The sequence below is a fragment of the Microtus ochrogaster genome, unplaced genomic scaffold (genome assembly GCF_000317375.1).
Source record: "Microtus ochrogaster isolate Prairie Vole_2 unplaced genomic scaffold, MicOch1.0 UNK43, whole genome shotgun sequence".
In the NCBI taxonomy this organism is placed as follows: domain Eukaryota; kingdom Metazoa; phylum Chordata; class Mammalia; order Rodentia; family Cricetidae; genus Microtus; species Microtus ochrogaster.
In genome coordinates this window covers 1,841,918-1,861,835 of record NW_004949141.1, presented here as the reverse complement: position 1 = coordinate 1,861,835, position 19,918 = coordinate 1,841,918, and the positions used below count along the sequence as shown (strand labels likewise).

The 19,918-nt window shown below is 45.6% G+C and overlaps 2 protein-coding genes across 7 annotated transcripts in view; both read right to left on the bottom strand.

Annotated features, from left to right (window-relative positions):
* The window catches only part of Eif4g1 (eukaryotic translation initiation factor 4 gamma 1), a 19,827-nt gene extending 19,657 nt beyond the window's left edge, over positions 1 to 170 (bottom strand). For 5 of the 6 annotated variants that reach the window (XM_005368953.3, XM_005368955.2, XM_005368956.2 and 2 more), the window contains exon 1: positions 51 to 170. The gene's annotated coding sequence lies outside the window, so the exon portion shown is untranslated. The remainder of the gene's footprint in view (positions 1 to 50) is intronic. The other variant, XM_005368958.2, reaches the window with a different exon arrangement.
* A 4,958-nt stretch (positions 171 to 5,128) lies between these two features.
* On the bottom strand, positions 5,129 to 16,439 carry Psmd2 (proteasome 26S subunit, non-ATPase 2). Its single transcript, XM_005368951.3, has 21 exons — positions 16,236 to 16,439; positions 15,783 to 15,839; positions 15,355 to 15,519; positions 13,776 to 13,897; positions 13,403 to 13,627; positions 12,987 to 13,145; positions 12,696 to 12,840; positions 12,489 to 12,549; positions 11,951 to 12,097; positions 11,723 to 11,829; positions 10,840 to 10,967; positions 10,266 to 10,353; positions 8,758 to 8,920; positions 8,539 to 8,640; positions 8,213 to 8,358; positions 7,878 to 7,961; positions 6,567 to 6,735; positions 6,393 to 6,487; positions 6,140 to 6,266; positions 5,629 to 5,747; positions 5,129 to 5,466 (listed from the first exon to the last, which is right to left on the bottom strand). The coding sequence occupies exons 1-21, from the start codon at positions 16,368 to 16,370 to the stop codon at positions 5,284 to 5,286; spliced, it is 2,727 nt and encodes a 908-aa protein (XP_005369008.1). The 5' UTR covers positions 16,371 to 16,439; the 3' UTR covers positions 5,129 to 5,283.
* Positions 16,440 to 19,918: the final 3,479 nt, after the last annotated feature.

Here is a 19,918-nt window from a genome sequence, read left to right as displayed (position 1 = left end):
GCGGGGGGAGGGGTGGGGGGCCGGGTCGGGCCCGGACATGGCGGCTTTACCTTCAGTCTCCTTCAGTCCGCGCGGCCGAGCCCCACGCAGCCGCACAGACGTAGTCCACAACCATTTCCGGCTCCCCGCACGGATCCCGCTCGGCGGCCACCGCTTCTCCGCAGGCGCAGCCGGCGCCCCACGTGACCGGCGCCGAGGGCGGAGCTGCGCTGGCGCTGGGGAAGCACATGGGATTTGCTCCGCCCCGTCACGTGATGCTCACTGCCCGCCCTCGTGTCCCCTCCCGAACTTTGGAACTCCCAGGCCGACCCCCTCAGAGGCTCTGGCGGTTCTTTAGTTCATTCATACTTTGCGCAAGCATTTATTGAGCGCGTGAGTGCTAAGCGAAGTGCGGGCTGGGAGCTGAGAATGGTCAATTTAAATGCAGTTCCGCCCTAATATACGGTACACTACAAATTATGTAGCCTCTGAAAATGCTGTAGATTTGATCTTTGATAGGCCTATTAACAAAGGAGACTGAATGTTGCACCAAAAGAACTGCGGCATTCTAACTAAAGATGCAATTTTACATTCGCTGTTTACAAAAAACCAGTCGTTCCTAGGAAAAGGCAATCATGAAAACTTTGGAATAATGGAAGAAGCGATCCCAAAAGCCTAGCGTACAGGTGCATGTCTGTAATACCCAGAATTCTCATGGCTAAGGCCGCGAGTGGCATAGTGATTCACTGGTTAGAACACTGGCGGCTCTTCAAGAGGACCTGGGTTCAACTCTCATCACCCATATGGCAACTGTCTTTTGGCCTCTGGCACCAGGCATGCATGTAGTCTTACATGCAAGCAAAACACTCATACAAAATAACTATTTAAAAATAAATTTTTAAAAATAGGAAGATTTGCCGGTTGGTGGTGCTACACGGCTTTAATCTCAGCACTTGGGAGGCACACGCAGCTGGATCTCTGAGGTCAAGGCCAGCCTGATCTACAGAGCAAGTTCCAGGACAGCCAGGGCTACACAGAGAAACCCTCCCTGTCTTGAAACCCCCACCCAAAACAAAGAAATAAACAAACTGCGTCTGGCTAGGTGGTGGTAGCCCACACCTTTAATCCCAGTCTGCTCTCCAAAACCCACATTAAAAACTGGCCAGAAAGCCGGGCGGTGGCGGCGCACACCTTTAATCTCAGCACTTGGGAGGCAGAGGCAGGCGGATCTCTGTGAGTTCAAGACCAGCCTGGTCTACAAGAGCTAGTTCCAGGACAGGCTCCAAAACCACAGAGAAACCCTGTCTCGAAAAAGCAAAACAAAACAAAACAAACAAACAAACAAAAAACTGGCCAGAGTTTGTAATCCCAGCAACAGGAAAGCAAAATCAGGATGAGCCCCTGGGCCTTGTCAACCAGCCCATCTATCTGAATCAATTGATCTCAATATTATGTGATTTTGTCTCAAAAAGGGTTGACAGCTCCCCAGGAAAACACCACACACAAAAATAAAATAAACCTTTAACAAAAATTAAGGCCTACTGATTTTATCTAAAAACAAAAACCAGGGCTGGTGGGATGGCTCAGTGTATACTTACCCATGCAAACCTGGAGACCTGAGTTCAACCCCTGGAACTAACTTCGTAATAACTAAATTTTGTTTTGTTTTGGTTTTTCAAGACACATTTCTCAGTAACTATGGAGCCAATTCTGGAACTTACTCTGTAGACCAGGCCAGCCTCAAACTCAGAGATCTGCCTGCCTCTGCCTTCCAAGTGTTTGGATTAAAGGCGTGCGCCACCACGGCCCAGCATAACTAAAATATTTTAGAGCCCACCAAACTTCCTTCTCCCTTTCCCGTCCCACTTCCACTGCTTCAGTTCTGACTCTATACCCTATTCCTTAACAAGTGGCTCTGACACCCTGAGCTTCATCCACACATCCTCTTACCCACTCTCATTCAAACAGTCCTCAGGAAGAGCTCTTAGCAAAACTTGGCTTTTAGACCTGGCCTGAACTTGACCTTCTTTGTTCTTTTTTTGTTACTGTTGTTTGTTTTGGTTTTTGCCACAGGGTTTCTCTGTGTAGCCCTGGCTGTCCTGGAACTCATCCTGAAGACCAGGGGACCTTCAACTCAGAACTGCTTCCCAAGTGCTGGGACAAAAGGTGTGCACCGTCACCACCTGACCTCAGCCTGAATTTCTAGCTTAATTTCCTTCCCCACATTTCCTTAGACTCTATATACTTAGCCAAGCAAAATTAAATATGGTTTTTGGAAACAAGTAACTTTCCTCCTGCTTGCCTTTGCTTCTTTAAGCCACTTTCTACCTTCTTTGCCTCTGTATGTCCATCTTTCTCCTAGTCAGACTCCCCTGCCTGATCCAGGTACTTATGCACTTTTTTTTTTTTTTGGAACGTGGGAAGACAGGCATTATTGGGCACTGGACCTAGTGCCTTGTGCATTCAAAGGCAAACATTCCATGAGTCTATATCCCTATTCCTCTTTGTTTTCTGAGACAGGGCCTCACCACATTGTCCATGGTAGTTTTCAACTCATCATTTCAACTAGCCCAGGCCAGCAGTGAACCTTCTATCAGACTCCTAAGTAGCTGAGGTTAGAGGCCTATAGCACCTGGTTCTGGCCTTAGGCCATCTCAGTGGTACCAAGTACCTCTGTTCACATTCCTCTACAATACTGATCACAACATAAACATACCACAATTGCTTTCATGTGATTTCTTTCATTGCATAATTCAGGGAGGGTAGGGACGCAATTTCACTCTGTAGACCCGACTCACCTTGAAACCTTGGAAATCTGATGCCTCAGCTTTCTGAGTGCTGTGATTACAGGTGTGAGCCAGCATACCTGATTTACATTTGTTTTAAAATTTATTACATTTATTGTGTGTGTGTGTGTGTGTGCACATGTGCCAGTCAGCAGACAACTGCTAATAGCTGGTTCTCTTTCCACCACGGAGCTCCAGATATCATATCAAGATCAGGTCATCAGGTTTGGTGCAAGTGCCTTTACCTACTGAACCACCTTGCTGGCCCTGGTTTTTGTTGAGACAGGAACTCATATAGCTCAGGCTGATCTCAAACTCAGTATGTAGCCAAGAATGACTGCTTCTATGTACCACCTCACCCAATTTATGCAATCCAGGGGATTAAACCCAGGGCTCTGGGCATGTAAGGCAAGCACTCTACCACTAACTAGACATATCACTAGGCCACATTAAACTTTTTTTGTTGAAGACAAGGTTTCAATATGCAAACCAAGCTGGTATCTGCCTCCAAGTGCTCTAACTTACCTTATTGTCACTACATCTAGAAACCAAGTAAGGCAATTAATTTTACCACTATTAGACAATAACAGGCTATTTCAGTCAGCAGTCACATTGAAGGGGCAAAATAATAATAATAGGCTTGCTGACATCCAAGATTAAACCTTTCACACAGCTGTCAAGTGAGAGGAAGATGATGACTATGGAGCCCTAAAGTCACTTTGCTTCTCCAGCTAAGTTACTGGAGTACTCCTGCACCCACAAGGCAGCTCATAACCATCTGTAACTCTAGTCTTGAGAGATCTGTGGCCACTTTACACACATCTAAACACAACACCCTACATACCTTCTCTGAAGAGTGGATGGGGTGGGGTGGAGGAAAGGTAGAGGGGATGGGAGAAGGGGAGGGAGTGGCAACTGGGATTGGTATGTAAAATGAAAGTGTTTTTTTTAGAAAAAAAAAAAAATCAAGCCAAGTATGGTGGTGCACACCTTTAATACCAGAACTTGAGAGACAAGCAGATGATCTCTGAGAGTATAAGGCCAGCCTGGTCTATATTCCAGGACAGGGCTATTGCCCCAATAAACCATAAAAAAAGAAAATTAAAAATGGTGGGCTTTGGGGCTGGAGAGATGGCTCAGGGGTTAAGAGCATTGCCTGCTCTACCAAAGGTCCTGAGTTCAATTCCCAGCAACCACATGGTGGCTCACAACCATCTGTAATAGGGTCTGCAAGCATAGACACAGACAGAATAAATAAATATTAAAAAAAAAATGGTGGGCTTTTTTTGTTTGTTTTTAAAACCAAGGAGGGTTTAAGCATCAAATCCCAGAGACATTATTACCATAGTGACTAAGGCATTAGATATATTTCAGATCCCAATCCTGGTCTCTACCTCTCATGTGACCATGAGCAAGTTATCAACCTCTGCGGAAAATATAGGTCTATACTCACCTCTGAAATTGCCGCAGTCTCAGAGACACAAACAACAGTTATTCTCCCAATATAGCACCTATTTAGTACCAGCTACTATTCAGAGATTAATTCAAGGTAAGTGGTAGGTAAACATTACCTATGATTATTTGGTAGGACTATATATGCTACTGCTACTGCCACTGCCAGGCCAGACACACACATCCACACGGGACCAGGTCTCAGAGTGATGGATTATACTTGAACTAGCCACACCCAGAGTGAACGCTACCTATCAACAGTGACAACTTTCCCAGGAAGAGGCTACTTCTCTTTCCTATGGCTCCAACTGGCCAGTCAAAGTCAAGCTTTCAAATTTCTACAATAGCCCAGAGATCCTAGCATGACCAGATCACTCAAGCAGCAGCCTTCTAAGAGGAACACAGAATGGATCATAGGGGATAAAAACATCCCTCTTGGCACACACATCAAGAGAGGAAAGAGTGGGGCTGTGCATTCTCAGGCACCTTTTCCCAAAGACAGAAAAAGATGGGCTTGAAGGGAGGAGTGCACAAAATCCTAAGTCCTTTAAAGGCTGGCAGTGAGATTTTATACCAAAAACAAACAGATGAATCTTCTAGAAAATTCTTTAAAGTTGGTTGGGGTAATGTACAGTCTGTAATCTTAGGATCCTCAGAGGTGAAGGCAGACCCAAACTAAAAGATATTAAAAGACGGCGCTTGGATGCAAAGGCGGGCAATTCCCTTGAGGTTGAGACAAGTGTTGTCTACATAGGAAATGAAATAAAAATACATCAAATCTATCAACTTCTTAGGGACTAATGACCTTAGTTTCTTTTAGGCTCAGTATTACTGTGAACAATGCTTTCTCATATCCTCTCCGCTCTCTGGTCTAACTCCAGGCCATGACAACCAATAAATAGACAGTGACCTTGGGGATAAAGGTCTTTATTCAACAAAGTTATCTTACTTAGTAACAAAACAACAAGAGGTAACAATTCCCCCAAAGATCTGGAACAGTATCCACCCCTGGCAGGCAGCATGGCCTGCTAAAAATCAGTTGCAGCCCAGGGTCTCTAGTGGCCACTTAAAGGTCATAGTTGGGGTTCTTCCGGAGGATAACAAAACCTTCCAGAATGGGGGTAACAGGAAGAAACTCCTCAGTGGCCAATTCTGCCCGTTCCCCATGGGCCAACAACACCGGCGTTGTGTGTGTCTGGAAACCTGTGATTGTTTTAGGCTTTCCAGCCTGGCCCACCACATCCACTGCCTGTGGGATGAGAAAATTGAAGTAAAGGGTTTCCAGAAGGGAGAGAAACAATATCCCCAACTCCCCTCATTGTCCACACCAGCACGTCAAAAAGGATTGTATATACACCGTCCAACTTCTATGGTATACACTGAGCCCTCCTTTCTCTACCCAGTTCCTCACCTGACCCACACGGACAGAAACTGGCAATGGTCGCAGCTCCTCATCAAATGTAACCAGCATTCGGGGCTGCATGGCAGCCACCAGCCCATACAATACATAGTGTGATTTGCCTAGAATGACTGAGGGAAGAAAGCACAAAGAACAATGACTTGTAGATACTGGGGCAAACCTGGCCTGAACTTTAGGAATCTATCCCAGCCCTAACCCACTCACCTACTAAGACAAAATTTTGTTCTTTGTATGCTACACCACATCCCTAGCCCAAGATGCTTCTACCCTTCCTTGCTCATATCCCTAAGCCTGAAAATCACTTTTCCTAGTCACTTAGGCACTGATTCCTCTTGAAATCTTTTGGGCCAGATCATTAAGTGTGAGAAGTTAAAGTCTCAGGAGGCCTCCCACAAGCTCAGTGAACCTAGAAAAACAGAGCTAACTTGGCATCTTGATCCTGACTGCCAAGGTGGCCCTGCTAAGAACACAAGGCACATGTGCAGCAGGAATAGGAACTCACTATTTCGGACATCCAAGAAGGAAACAAGCACAGTGAGCAGACCGGCCACAGCTACTTGACTCATGAGCTGCCGATCACTGTGGTAGGGGCAGAGGGTCAGTGTGCCCTTCCCTAAATGTGTCAGACCCTGCAAAACAAACAGAAGTTGAGAAGTCAAAGCTTGGAAAAAATATTCCCTTCCCTCTCAGGCCGTCCTACGTCCTAACAGGTACTGCTGCTGCCACACTAGAAAAAGGAGACTCCTATTCTTTACCTGTGCCAAGCGCACCATGAAGAGGTTATTGGGGTCCTTGGCATGATACTGGGCTAACTGGCGCAACATTGCAGCCAGACGAGCATTATTGGTACCTAGAAAAAGGAAACATTACCAAAACTTACAAAAAGAACCTTCAATCTTTCAGTCTGTTCAAGATTTTCCTGTACTTACCACTGCCCACCATGCCCATGGCAAAAATGGAGTTATAGGAAACTTCTGGATCAGCATCATGAGAGAATTTGCTTAGAGTATCCAGGATGTTGAGTCGAGGATTTGAAACAGAGATTAGTGCCAGTGCTAAAGGTACAGCACGGCGGAGGGTGGGCTCCCCATACCTCAGCTGGTGAAAAGAAAAACGGCATTAGAGAACAGGGTAAAACAAGCTCAGGGCTAAGGCAGCTACATGGGTAAGACTGTGTGAAGACCTGAGGTTGAATACCTAGGACTAATAGAAAAGGCAGACTAGCAGTGCAGACATCCACAGTTCCAATGCTATTAGAAAGAGGTGTGCAGACAGAGCAGCTCTGGAAGCTCTAGGACCAGCTAGCCTGGTGTACTCAGAGGAGAAATGTATGAGATTGTGATGGTTTGAATAGAAATGGTCCTTATAGGCTCATATATTTGAGTGGCTGGTCATTAGGAAGTGGCAATACTAGACAGATTAGGAGGCGTGGTCTTGTTAGAGTAGGTGTGGCTTTGTTGGAAGAAATGTGTCACTGGGGGTGGGATTTGTAGTTTCAGAAGCCCAAGTGAGGTCCAGAGTCTCTCTGCCTGCTGCCTATGGATCCAGTTGTAGAACTCTCAGCTGTTCTCTAAGTTCTCAACCTGTGGGCTCAATCCCGATGTTCTCAACCTGTGGGCTCAATCCCGATGAGGCTGAATGACCCTTTCACAGGGTCACCTAAGCCCACTGGAAAACAGATGTTTACATTACACTTCATAACAGTAGGCAAAATTAGTTATGAAGTAGCAACAAAAATCATTTTTTATACCTAAGGTCACCATAACATGAGGACTGTAGCAATAGGAATGTTGAGAACCACTGTTTAACACCATGTTTGCCTGCGCTGCCATGCTTCCCACCATGCTAATAATGGACTACTAAACCTCGGAATTGTAAGCAAGACCCACTTAAATGCTTCCTTTGTTAGAGTTGCCATGGTCACGGTGTCTCTTCACAGGAATACAACACGGACTAAGACAGAAACCCTGTCTTAGACAAGGTCTAGGCACCTTTTGGCATTTACATATGAGTATGTGTGGCAAACCAAGTTCAATTACAGAAACAGGCTAATGGATCAAAAGGAACTTGCTTCTCCACCAATCTCTACCAAGGAACTCTAAATCACCAAAGCTAGAATTAGCCAGGGATAAGGTGTGCCGTGGTGGTGACTCAGACATCATGCATGCTTAAAGCCTTGGGTTTAATCCCAAGTAACACACACACAAGCACCATATTCTAGTGTACTCTGTGCTACTCACCAAGTGACCAAAGGTTCGTAGCGCCATCTCTGCACCGATCTCTTCCCCCATAGCAATAAGTGCAATCCCCAGAACAGCTACTCCCTGCAATTCCAGAGGCACAAATACCCAGTAAGTTCCAGGAACAAAAACCAAGTCACTAATCTTGACCCATGGCTCATCTAGGAAGAGCTATGCTGGAAGGAACACCTTGCCCTTCATGGACAAAACTCAGTCCTGCTAGTCTGTCATGTGGCAGTACCTAGGGGAGAAAGCAGAGGCCAAAACAAAGCTAACTCCGCTCCACCCCTCCCATCTACGCTTCTCTTTTCTCAGAGTGCCTGCTGGTCCCACACCTGATGTGCTCCCATGTCAGCAGGGGCTTCCTTCTTGTCCTTGTCCTTCTTCTCCTTCTTGTCCTTGTCCTCCTCCTTGTCCTTGGAGTCAAAGTGCTCACTACAGATGTGGAGGAGCTGCTGCACCTTCAGCACATTCCCAGAGCCTTCAATGGGGTAGCGAGTGAAGAGATAAAAATGAGAAGACAGCAAGAAAAAGTATATTCTGTAAACACAAGAAGCCTTTGAAAAAAAATCTAAAGAGCAGAAAGAAAGACAAAGGAGAAACAACCTGAGAAGAAAAGGTCAAGAGAAAAGTGGAGATGCTGAGAAACTGAGGCACAAACCTGCATAGGCACATACATCCACCAGAGTGTTTGCAAAGCTGCGGAATGGCTCCGATACAACCTCCAGTGCAGCCAGGATTGCCTCGATAGCTTCACCCTTCCCTATAGGAGATTCAAAGAGTCCAAGGACACTGGTTTGCACCCGCTTAGTCTGAAGCATAAACCCTCCAACCGTGTCCAATTACTGTCAGGCCTTTGATAAAATAAACATTCCCTCACCCAGGTGATTAAGGCCCAGGCCAAGAGGAAGCCAACGAGCATAGGTATCCTTGAGCTCAGTCTCCGATTTCTCCATGATGGTTTGAAGGATGGTGGAAGTGACATCCCCATTGCAGGATCCCACAGCTATCATCCCACAAGCTAGAGCCGTCACACCTGCTACCTAGAAATAAGAAAATCAGCATTATACACAGTAAAATGTCCTTTTGTTTTCTTTGTTTGAGACAGAAACTCACTATGTAGACTAGAATATCCTGGAAACTCAGATCTCCCAGTATGTGCTGAATTCAAGTGTATACCACCATTCCCAACCACAATAAGGTACTAAAATGCTTATGTATCTTTTTATTCAAAACCCAATTCTTCTGGTCCACTGTAAGCTATTCTTCCTAACCATACTGGGTAATTATTTCTATAAAATCAGTGACTACTTACTTACACGTGAGACACTGTGCCAAGCCATTTGCATACTATTTTATTACATATACTTATTTAGTATTCACATACACAAAGTACATGTGTGAAGTCAGAGAACAATTTGCAAGTCAGTTCTCTCCTTCTACCATACAGTCATCAGGCTTGCCTGGAATCCCAACAGCCCTAGTTCTGCATACCTCTAAACACTTAGTCCTTACAACTCCATAAGATAGGTGATAGGAAACAATGAAGCCTAAAGAGATTGAGTTAATTGTCCAATATCTTCTGCTTGCAAGTACAAGCAGCAAGATTTGATCTTGGATTTTTTTTTACTCTAAAATCATTGGTAATCATACAATATTTATCACTAAAATGACTCTACAAAAGCAAAGAAATTTAAGGTTAGCTAATGACTAGAAGTGAGAATCACTGCTGTGGCTTCTATCTAGAATGTTCTCCAAACCACATGCAAGGCCTGAACCTCTCCTGCGTATAAGGTCTTGAGAAGCAGTGGAAATTAAGGGGCGAGGCTTATTAGGAAGTCTTTGAAATCATTTATTCCCTTGAAGGGATAGTGGGGAAAACATAAAGGGGGAAAGGAGGACCCTGGGTCCTTCCTCTACTTCCTGCTAAAGTGAACAGTTTTGTTCCACCATGTGTCTTCTACCACAATGTGTTACTTTGTTATAGTGACAGAAAGTTGGACAGCAGAGTCATCCACCCTTAACTTCAGAGTTTCTCTTCCTTAGAACTACGTGGTTTGACTGGGGTTTCAGAGGCTGAGGCTCAGTACAATATAACGTAACACCAAGTTTCATTGGGGCTCTAAATTCCAGTCTGTCCTTTTCCCCATTTTTGAGGGAGTGGGAGTGGGTAGGGTAAGAGTAACAGGGTACTTGATACACAATTTATTCTGTAGCCCAGGCTGGCCTGGAACTCACAGAAATTTTCCTGCCTCAATCTCACAAGCACTGAGATAAGAGACATGCGCCATCACACACAGCCTGAAATTGCAGTTCTAAGAGATTGTACTGAGGTGTTCCCCAACCCCAACATACCTCCCCTACCTTTTCCACTAGAAAATTACTCACCTCCATGCTGGACTTGGAATCTCCCATCACGGGCAGCAGCAGTGTTAGAACATCTTCCCGATTGGAGCCAGCATAGGCCAAACCTAGTCTACAGAGTCAGGAGATAAAGTCCCCAGCATATACCCAGGGACAAAGTAAAAAAGAACAAAAGTAGAACTGGTCACCAACACATTCACCAAGAGCCAGATATTCAATGGCACATGGCAGTCTTTAGCAATATTTTCTCTATAGAGTATTAAGCTGAGCACTAGCAGAAAGAGAAGGTGCCTAAGAAACGTAAGAATTTAAAAGTAGGGGCTGGAGAGATGGCTCAGTGGTTAAGAGCATTGCCTGCTCTTCCAAAGGTCCTGAGTTCAATTCCCAGCAACCACATGATGGCTCACAACCATCTGTAATGAGGTCTGGTGCCCTCTTCTGGCCTTCAGGCATACAAGCAGAAAGAATATTGTATACATAATAAATAAATAAATATTAAAAAAAAGAATTTAAAAGTAGACAGATATAGATTAGACAGACAGACAGACAGACAGACAGACAGACAGAAAGATGAGGGAAGAGCAGCAAGAAACCTTACCCAAAGATGGAACCAAGTCTCATGGTATTGCTGTTATGGAGAACATAATCTGAAAGCAGTGCCAGAGCAGGGTCACACTCATTTCGGACCCCAGAGTTCACGATACCACAGGCAAGGAGGGCTCCCGACTGGAAAAAGCAAGCACACGCTTTATTAGGGTATCTTCCCTCTTAACTACAAAGTGTGCAGCATGGCCTCTCTGTGGCACCTGCCTTACCTGGAATAAAAAACGGGGCATGCCTCATGTGGTCATTTGAATTGAGACTGGTCCCCATAGGCTCATATATTTGAATGCTTGGTCCCTAGTTGGTGAAATTGTTCTGAGTAGGATTAGGAGATGTGGCCTTATTGGAGGAAGTGTGTCACCGGGGGTGGGCTTTGAAGTTTCAAAACCCCAGAAAATGCCCACTATCTCTCCTTGCCTCCAAGGATAAGATGTAAGCTTTCAGCTATTGCCCTAGCACCATTCCTGCCTGCCTGCTGTCATATTTCCACAATGACGGTAATGGACTGACCCTCTGAAGCTATAAGCAAGCCCCCAACCAAATACTTTCTTCTTCTTTGATTCTTTTGTTAGTTTGTTTTGTTTTGTTTTTAGAGACAGGGTTTCTCTGTGTAGCCTTGGCTGTCCTGAAATCTGTTCTGTAGAAACAGACTGGTCTCGAACTCACAGAGATCTGCCTTGCCTGCCTCTGCCTTCTGAGTACTGGGATTAAAGGCATGTACCACTACCGCCCAGCTAAAATACATTCTTTGTAAGTAACCTTGGTCATGGTGTCTCTTCCCAGAGATAGAAAGTAACTAAGACACCTCATCAATAAAAAGGAGGCACTAGAACATGAGAAGAAAAAGTCCCCAATGAATAAATTTTGAACAGACTAACCTTGATATAGTCCTCAGAGGAGTACAGGTACTTGTCAATCTGGGTGAGGCCACCATCCACATCCCACAGCAGAATCATGCCAAGGGACGCAGCAGCACTTAACATCCCTATGACAAGGAAGAGCATCAGCTTTAGAAGAGTGTACCCAAAGAAACAGCTCCCCTCGGAAACTGCTGTGGGTTCTCCTCAGTTAACACCTGACTGCATGACAAAAAGAGAAAATTATACCATGGTCCTTGTTCTTGTACAGCCATTTGTTGCCATCATCAGTCAGCAGTTTATCTTGACCAAAGGCTGCATTCACAAAGCCATTCACAAAAGAGGAGGCCAGGTTCATCCGGGCGGAATCTACCTGAGAGCCACTGCCACCAAACCCTGTACAAGGGGAGAAAGAGACAGTTTAGCATAGGACCTGAAAGGAACACAGTTTGGTAGGCAGTCCTCAATTTTTTTTTTGTTGTTATTGTTGTTTTGTCTTTTCGAGACAGGATTTCTGAGTAGCCCTGGCTGAACTGGAATTTGCTCTGTACAGCAGGCTGGCCTTGAACTCAGAGATTTGCTTGCCTCTATCTCTACCAAGTGCTGGGATCAAACGCATTCACTACCACCGCCCAGATTCAGTCCCTTAGTCCACATCTGCATCAGTAACCTGGACACAAAGTTCAAGGGAATTTGAAGTTCTTTGTAAGTGGGTTAGCCAAGACGTTATTCCCAATATAACAGAAACAAGTAACAGTCCCTCCAATCCCCACATAGAGCTACTCACTGTTATTCTCTAGGTGGGTTTTGTAGATGTCATCAGGCACCTTGGGCTCCATGATGTCCAGCTAAAGAGAAGCCAGAGGGTCACAACTGCCTTCTCAGTAATCCCCAATCTGTCCCTCCTGCTATCCAACTCAATAGCAACTTTAACCAGGAGTCTAGTAAAAGGTGTTTAGTAGGTATAATGACAGGTAAGAGCGGAGACTCTCACCTCCCGAGCTAAGGCCAAGAAGTTGCTGTTGAGCTGTACGTTGGACATGATCTCTGTGAGGTCTTCATACTCCTCCACGTCTTCGCTCAGCTCCAGGAATACTCCATGCCGACCCAGCATGAATGCCATCTGCTTCTGTACCACCCTGTGGGGAGAGCCACCAACCTGCTCATCCCACCTACTATGGTGGGAAAATCTCTCATGCTCTCCCCACAAACTGTCAAGTCTCTGATTTTCACACACACACTCATGCACAAACCTATCTATTCCTTTACCAACTTCTCTACATACACATCCTTGCAGGAGGTGAAAATGTCTTCTACCAGTTCCATGTCATTGAGCATCAATGCCAATCTCAGAGCTTCAGGGAAACGGCTAAATTTTCGGAACACACCCAAGGCACAACGCAGTAGGGCAGAGTTCTCAGGTTCTGGTACGTAATTCACACAACTATAAGAGCAAACGTAATAAAATTTCAGAAAGTGTCTAATTCCTTTACCCAAATACATACTCAATGCCTACTATATACAAAGCAGTGTACTGTGTTCTAAGACACTAAGGAGACACAAAGTTTCTGTCCTCAAGAAATTCATGGCATCACCAAGTAACTATAGCCTAAGGTGACCCTAAGATCACTCCGGGAGAACAGGAATGGACTAGTGCTGAAGAAGGCAGGCCTGCTACCCTCCTCTGCCATGCTCACTTACCTGGTGAGATACAGGCAGACCTTTGAGTATGCATTCTCATCTATGTCCTTTTCCAGCATGTCTACCTGCTCAATTTCCATGAGCAGGTCACAAGCCTCATGCTCTGCATTATGGGCCATATTGTAGGGGACAATTTCCTTCACCAAGGTAAGCAATGGCTCCCGTTGTGCTTTCTCTGCATCATCCAGCTCTTGCCACTCCTTAGCCACTTCTCCTGCAAGATGTCTATGGACACACACACACAATCATTAGTGAAGCAGGCCCTGAAGTCAAGGACCTCAGTGTCTGGGGAATTCAATACATTGCTATTTCCCCAAATCAACAGAATTATGCCTCCAAGTCCCTTCACACTACCAAGAAGAAAATCTCTTACCTGACATACTCATGACCCCATGATGCCAATTCCTCCTGGGAGCCCACTAGCCGATACTTGAGGCATTCACGCTCACCACTCATGGTCATGGCCAAAACAGAGATGATGTCAGCAGCAAAACACTGCAAGGAAACCGATCTTTTAAGGTCAAAGCCAGCAGTCCAAGGAAAACAGTATGAGACATTACAGAATCAAGATCACTGTCCCCAAAATTCACCAATAAAATTCACTATATATTAGTGTCTACACTAAAAATTTCCATGTGATCTAAGCTAAGCCTCAGAGAAATCCTAAAGTGTTTTCTGTTGGTATTGTTAGCTCCCTCTGAAGCCAACCTAACAAACAACAGGGAACTGGAGAAAGATAAAGGCTCCTAGACTTGAATTCATGGAGACAGTGGCTCTCATTACAATGCTCAGTTTGGTCTCACTCAAGAGATGCTAAATGATTGGGATCAGAAGTACCCATCGTAACTAGCAGAAATTTTTATTTTAATAGTAAACTATTAAAAGGTTTTAATAAGCCAGGCGGTGGTGGTGAGCGCTTTTAATCCCAGCACTCTGGAGGCAGAAGCTGGTAGATTTCTGAGTTTAAGGGTTTATTAAAAAAAAAAAAAAAAAAAAGACCCATAATCTACGAGTCTGGAGAACTGGCTCAACAGTCAAGAAAATATGCTGCTCTTGCAGAGGACCTGAGTTCAGTTCCCAGCACCCACAAAAGGGTTCACAATAGTCTAACTCCAGTTCTAGGGGATCTGTTCCCTGCTTCTGGCCTGCACAGACACTACATGCAGGTAGAGTACATACATCATACAGGCAGGCAAAACACTCATCCACATAGAGTAAAAATACATCTTTAATAAAATTTTCCATCTGGCAATGATGGTGCTTACCTTTAATCCCAGCACTCAGAAAAAGTTTGAGGTCATCCTGGTCTAGAGAATGAGTTCCAGGTCAGCTATGGCTACACAGAAAAACCCCGTCTTGCGGGGGGTGGGGGAGGAATCCATGATCTATTTCAATCAAGTAACTACTGCTTTATGATATAAATAGGAAGTCAAGGACAAGAGCAAACTCATTAGGAGACTACTCAATAATCCACTCGAATTAAAAACGTCTGGGGCTGGAGAGAGGGCTCAGAAGTTAAGAGCACCAGTTGCTCTTCCATAGGACCCTAGTTCTATTCCCAGCACCCACACGGCAGCTTAACACTGCCTGTAACTCAGGGATCTGACATCCTCTTCTGGATTCTGGAGTGCACATACTGCACAGACACGCAGGCAAACCACCCACATGCATAAAATAAATAATAGCAAAAAGGAAAGAAAGAAAGAAGTCAGGCAGGCATCATGCTGGTCTAGGCCTCTAATGCCAGCACTCCAGAGTCTAAAGCAAGAGGAGGAATGCCACAGAGTCAAGCTCAGTCTAGGTGACACAGTGAGTCTGAGTTTGAGGTCAGCCTGGTTTATGGAGTGAGTTCCAAAGCCAGAGCTACACAGAAACACTGTCTCAAAAAGAAAAAAAAAAAAAAAGAAAAGGAATTCTTCAACTGGACAGACTCCCACCATATTCTGAATTACCTTATTCTCCCCAGGGGCCATGTTCTCATAGATTTCCTTCAGTTTGCCATAGTGTGGACGCAGAAATTTGAGAGGCTTGGGTACTGAAGTCATGGAAGTTGTAGAAGAACGGATTTGTCTTCTCAGTTCCTCCAGAGCTGGTCGGTACAGGGATGTATCCTTTTCCTGATCAGGGGATGACAGGGTTCAGACCAAAAGGAGTCACATTCCTCCACATCATAACCCAGACATAATTAACCAATGCTTTGCTCAACTCCTGCAAATTGCCCGAGACGCAAGACCCCATTCAAACAACCTTTGTAACTCTTTGCCCGCGAATTAGCATGCTATCTTATATGCGATGTCTAGTTGTTGCCTCCAAATGAAATAGAGCAAACAAGTGGGAAACACCCGAATACATTCCCCTCTCAAGTCCAATCTGGACTCACCCCGAGTCTCTCCACGAGCATCTCCAGTTCATCTTGAAGTTGTTTGTCCTCCTCAGACTGAACGGTTGGGGGAAGAAGCTCATTAAACCAAAGAATCCTAACCACATTCCCCTCCCATTCACCCCGGGACAGGCGGAGAGTGTGAATGTAGCCTCGGGAGGGGCCAAATGGACAAGAAACGGGAGTAGGGTGTCAAACAACCCTACAGAAAAGGCAGTCTAGCCAGGCAGGCTCTCCTTGAAGGCCGTTCTAGAAAATTACGGCGAAGACCCACGAAGTGGTGGTGAGGGTCGCAGGGGCTGGCAGTCCGTAATGAGGGGGGCATCAGGGCAGGGTCTCCCCATTCTGTGTCTCCCAGGTGCTGTGGGTCGTAGGGAGTCGGGCCCGAGGCCTTCAAGGCAGCAGTGACTCAGCCCAAGGCCTCCTCCCCGGGCTCCCGAAGCTGAGCCTCACCAGCTCCTGCTCTTTGTCTTTGTCCCCGGCATCCCGTCTCTCCTTGCCGCTCGACTTCTCGTCCGCGCCAGCGGGAGCCGTTCCTGAGGGTTGTTGGGACTGCACCGGCGTCTTGTCTCGTCCACCCTCCTCCATCTCTACCACCACTGCCGGCCTGCTGCGCGCGCACCTGCTCGCACCGCCCCTTTTCCCAGATGGCCTCGCGCCTTGTCCTCCGGACCGGAAACGCTCAGTCGAATCCGGGCCCCGCCTCCTGAGGCAGGCCGGGAATTACAGTTCCGGCCTCCAGCTCGGACCGCTAGTGTTGCGTTTCGGTGTCTCTGAACTCAGTCCTCGGTGGAACTGCCTAGTTCTCCTTTCCGGTAGCTTCACCTCAGCTGGATGCATGGTGCGACAAACGGACAAGACTCTTGAACTCTTGACTGAGATCTGTGCGACGGCCTCACACGGATCTGGAATAGTAACCAACTTTCCCCTCTCGAGGATGAGTGGTGCTGCCTGAAGCTTACTTATTAGCGCGGGGTAGCCTCAGGGTCGCCATATAGCAGAGAATGGCTTTAAACTTCAGGTCCTGCCTCTGCCTCGGGAGTGCTGGCTTGTAGACATGAGCCGCCACCCCGCTGCTGCTGATCTTTAAAACCTATCACTTTTTCACTCAATGCTGCATTCTAGGCATAACTTTGCCCACTCCCAACCTCTCGACAGAAGGTGGACAGCCCGTAGTTGCGCTGCCTGTTCTGTCTTTAGGATGACCATACATTTTCATGCTTGCTTTAGTTCTCTGTCAGGAAACTACCAGTTTCTGTTTCTATGACTTCTACCATAGACCTTGGAATACACACACTCTCTGCCTGTATAGATTATACACATAGATAGAGATATATAGATATCAGTATGTTGGAGATGACTTGGATGTTGTGCTATAAAAGTTTATCAAACAGCGGATGAGTTCAGATGAAGATTATGTGAAAAGATGTTGGGATACATTGCAACTTTTTTTTTGTAGGTATAAATTGTTTTTGAAAGAAAAACTTGGAAAGATGGGAGAACTCAAGCTTTAGAAAATATTAAAACTGAGTTCTGGCCAGACGGTGGTACCCGCCATTAGTCCCAGCACTCAGGAGGCAGAGGCAAGCAGATCTCTGTGAGTTTGAGACAAGCCTGGTCTAGGGTGATTCCAGGACACCCAAGGTTATACAGATAAGCTCTGATGTGAAGAACCGAAAAACAAAGCAGAACAAATTCTGTCATGTACCAGTTGTGTTGTGTTGTTTGGTTAAGCTACCTAAACTCAGCCTGTATTCCCCTATGTGAAGTATGAAATGTTTCTCTTGTAAGAACAAAATGAGGGGCTGGAGAGATGACTCAGCAGTTAAGAGCATTAACTGCTCTTCTGGAAGACCTGGGTTCAATTCCCAGCACCCACGTGGCAGTTTTCTGCTGCCTAGAACTTAAGGTCCAGGAAACTCAACACTCACACATAGACATGCATGCAAAAAAACCACCAATGCACATAAAAATAATTAAAAAAAAAAAAGAACAGCCTTTAATACCAGCACTTGGGAGGCAGAGCCAGGTGGATCTCTGTGAGTTCGAGACCAGCCTGGTCTACAGAGCTAGTTCCAGGACAGGCTCCAAAGCCACAGAGAAACCCTGTCTCGAAAAAACAAAAAAACAAAAAAACAAAAAAAAGAAGAACAAAAAATATATCTAAGCCAGGCATGGTGACTCACTTTTTTTGTTTGTTAACCTGTTGAATTAAAAAAAAAAAAAACACAGTCTAACATAATTCTCCCCACAAGTACCATAGACAATCTATCAAAAACCCAGAGCCAGTTTTTGATCCTACTGCACGTACTGGCTTTGGGGGAGCCTAGGCAGATTGGATGTTCACCTTACTAAACCTGGATGGAGGTGGGCGGTCCTTGGACTTCCTACAGGTCAGGGAACCCTGATTGCTCTTCAAGCTGATGAGGGAGAGGGACTTGATCGGGGGAGGGGGAGGGAAATGGGAGGTGGTGGCGGGGAGGAGGCAGAAATCCTTAATAAATAAATAAATTAAAAAAAAAAAAACCCAGAGCCAGGCATAGGAAACCTTTAGAGTAAGCCAGGGGAGTCCAGGAGACTCCTAAAACTATGAGCTTTTGCTGGCATTCTTGGTTGTCTTCCAGAGCTTGAAGGTAAGGCTTTCTTAGTGAGGACACCACACGCTTCACAGGACTTGGAGGAACCGGGTGGACCTGACCTGGAAGCCTTCTCCCTGGGTACTAGCTCTCCTAGTGTCTGAAGGGCCTGTGCAGACTGCCAAGGAGAAAAGCAATCAACAGTCCTGCCCAGCTGTAAAGGGTACGAACTGCAATGACCAGCTCAGTGTGATATTTCCCAGGGTGCAATAGTGGCATTTATATTTGGGGGTAACCAACAACCGCCTAATTGGACTTGTGGACCACTCAGTAGGAGGGAATTCATGCCAAGCACTGTAAACTTAGCCAATAAGGATTGCAATTTTCTGTATGTGATATTTTCCTAATAGCCAGATGTTTTGTGGAGATTTTTACTGCTAACTTTAGGAACGACAGCAGATGTTTCGTTCACTCTTTTACTACCACCACCCAGGTGGAAACTGTATTATGTCCCTTCCACTTATATTCTGATCATCCTGCCCATTTCACATTTCTGAATATTCTCCACCACCACCACCACCCCCAAGCTGTCTTTCCAAGTGGTTATTCCATCAGTAAGGAACGCCCTTCTGTTTTCAGTTGAGAATTTCTACCATCCTCTGAGCTCCAGATCAATGTTCCCTTCCTTTTCCCTTCCTTGCTTCTCGGGTTATGCATTTCTCCCGAGATCCACCGTACATTTGACACATATCTCTCACACCTTGTACTCTGAGCTCCTGGAGGGCAAGGGACTATATCTGGCTAATCTTTGTATCCTTAGTACCCAGCTAATGCCTGGTTTGAAGCAGGTCTTAACAAACATTTAACAGATGGCTGGCTTTGCATTGGTCTTTAGGTCATTTTTGTATATAGTAAGGATTTGGGGTTTCTCCCTGGAGCCCAGAGCAATGAATTAGAAAACTGTCAGGATTCTCCACTGGTAAACCACGGGCGTCCCCTTTGAAATTGGGCTTATTTTTAAGAAGTACTCTCTACTAGTAATATTTCTAGAGTTTTATCAAGGTGAAATCATGTTTCTTGGCAGGCTTCCTTATTTTGGTTGGGATGAGTTACCCATTGGGATAGCATAGATGGTCCAGTATTGTTCATTTTCTCTTCTGCCACAACACAACAGACTACATAACAGAAGCCATCATTCATCAACTTGACAGGGCTCTTCAGGTGAAGATCACATCCATTACCCAAGGCTCACTTTACCTTACCTCTGGAACCAGGTCCCTGCAGAGTGCCCCACAAAGAGGTACTCCCTGCTGTAACTTTGATTCACTGGGCAAAACTTTCCTGTAGCTAGCTGGTTGTGCAGGTGTCCTGTAGCTAGGACTTGTGTTGCATGGAAATGCACCTCCTGCTGGTGATGGTCCCACTCAGCCTGAAGAATCTGGCTGGAAGACAGATGTCTGCATTTGATTTACAAGATTAACAGTGGTGCTGTAGACAACCAAGAGTTTTTTGTCAGACAGGGCTGGCCTCAAGTTCAAATCTCTAACCGAGAATGATCTT

Bases quoted from the DNA above. Each gene is read 5' to 3' on its own strand.
- Psmd2 (XM_005368951.3), bottom strand. From the start codon at position 16,370: ATGGAGGAGGGTGGACGAGACAAGACGCCGGTGCAGTCCCAACAACCC. The intron at 8,921-10,265 runs GTGAGTAATTTT...TCTTATTTCTAG, and splicing joins ATTCCAAGTCCAGCATGGAG to GTAGCAGGTGTGACGGCTCT. The intron at 6,488-6,566 runs GTAAGTACAGGA...TCCTTTTTCTAG, and splicing joins CATGGGCATGGTGGGCAGTG to GTACCAATAATGCTCGTCTG.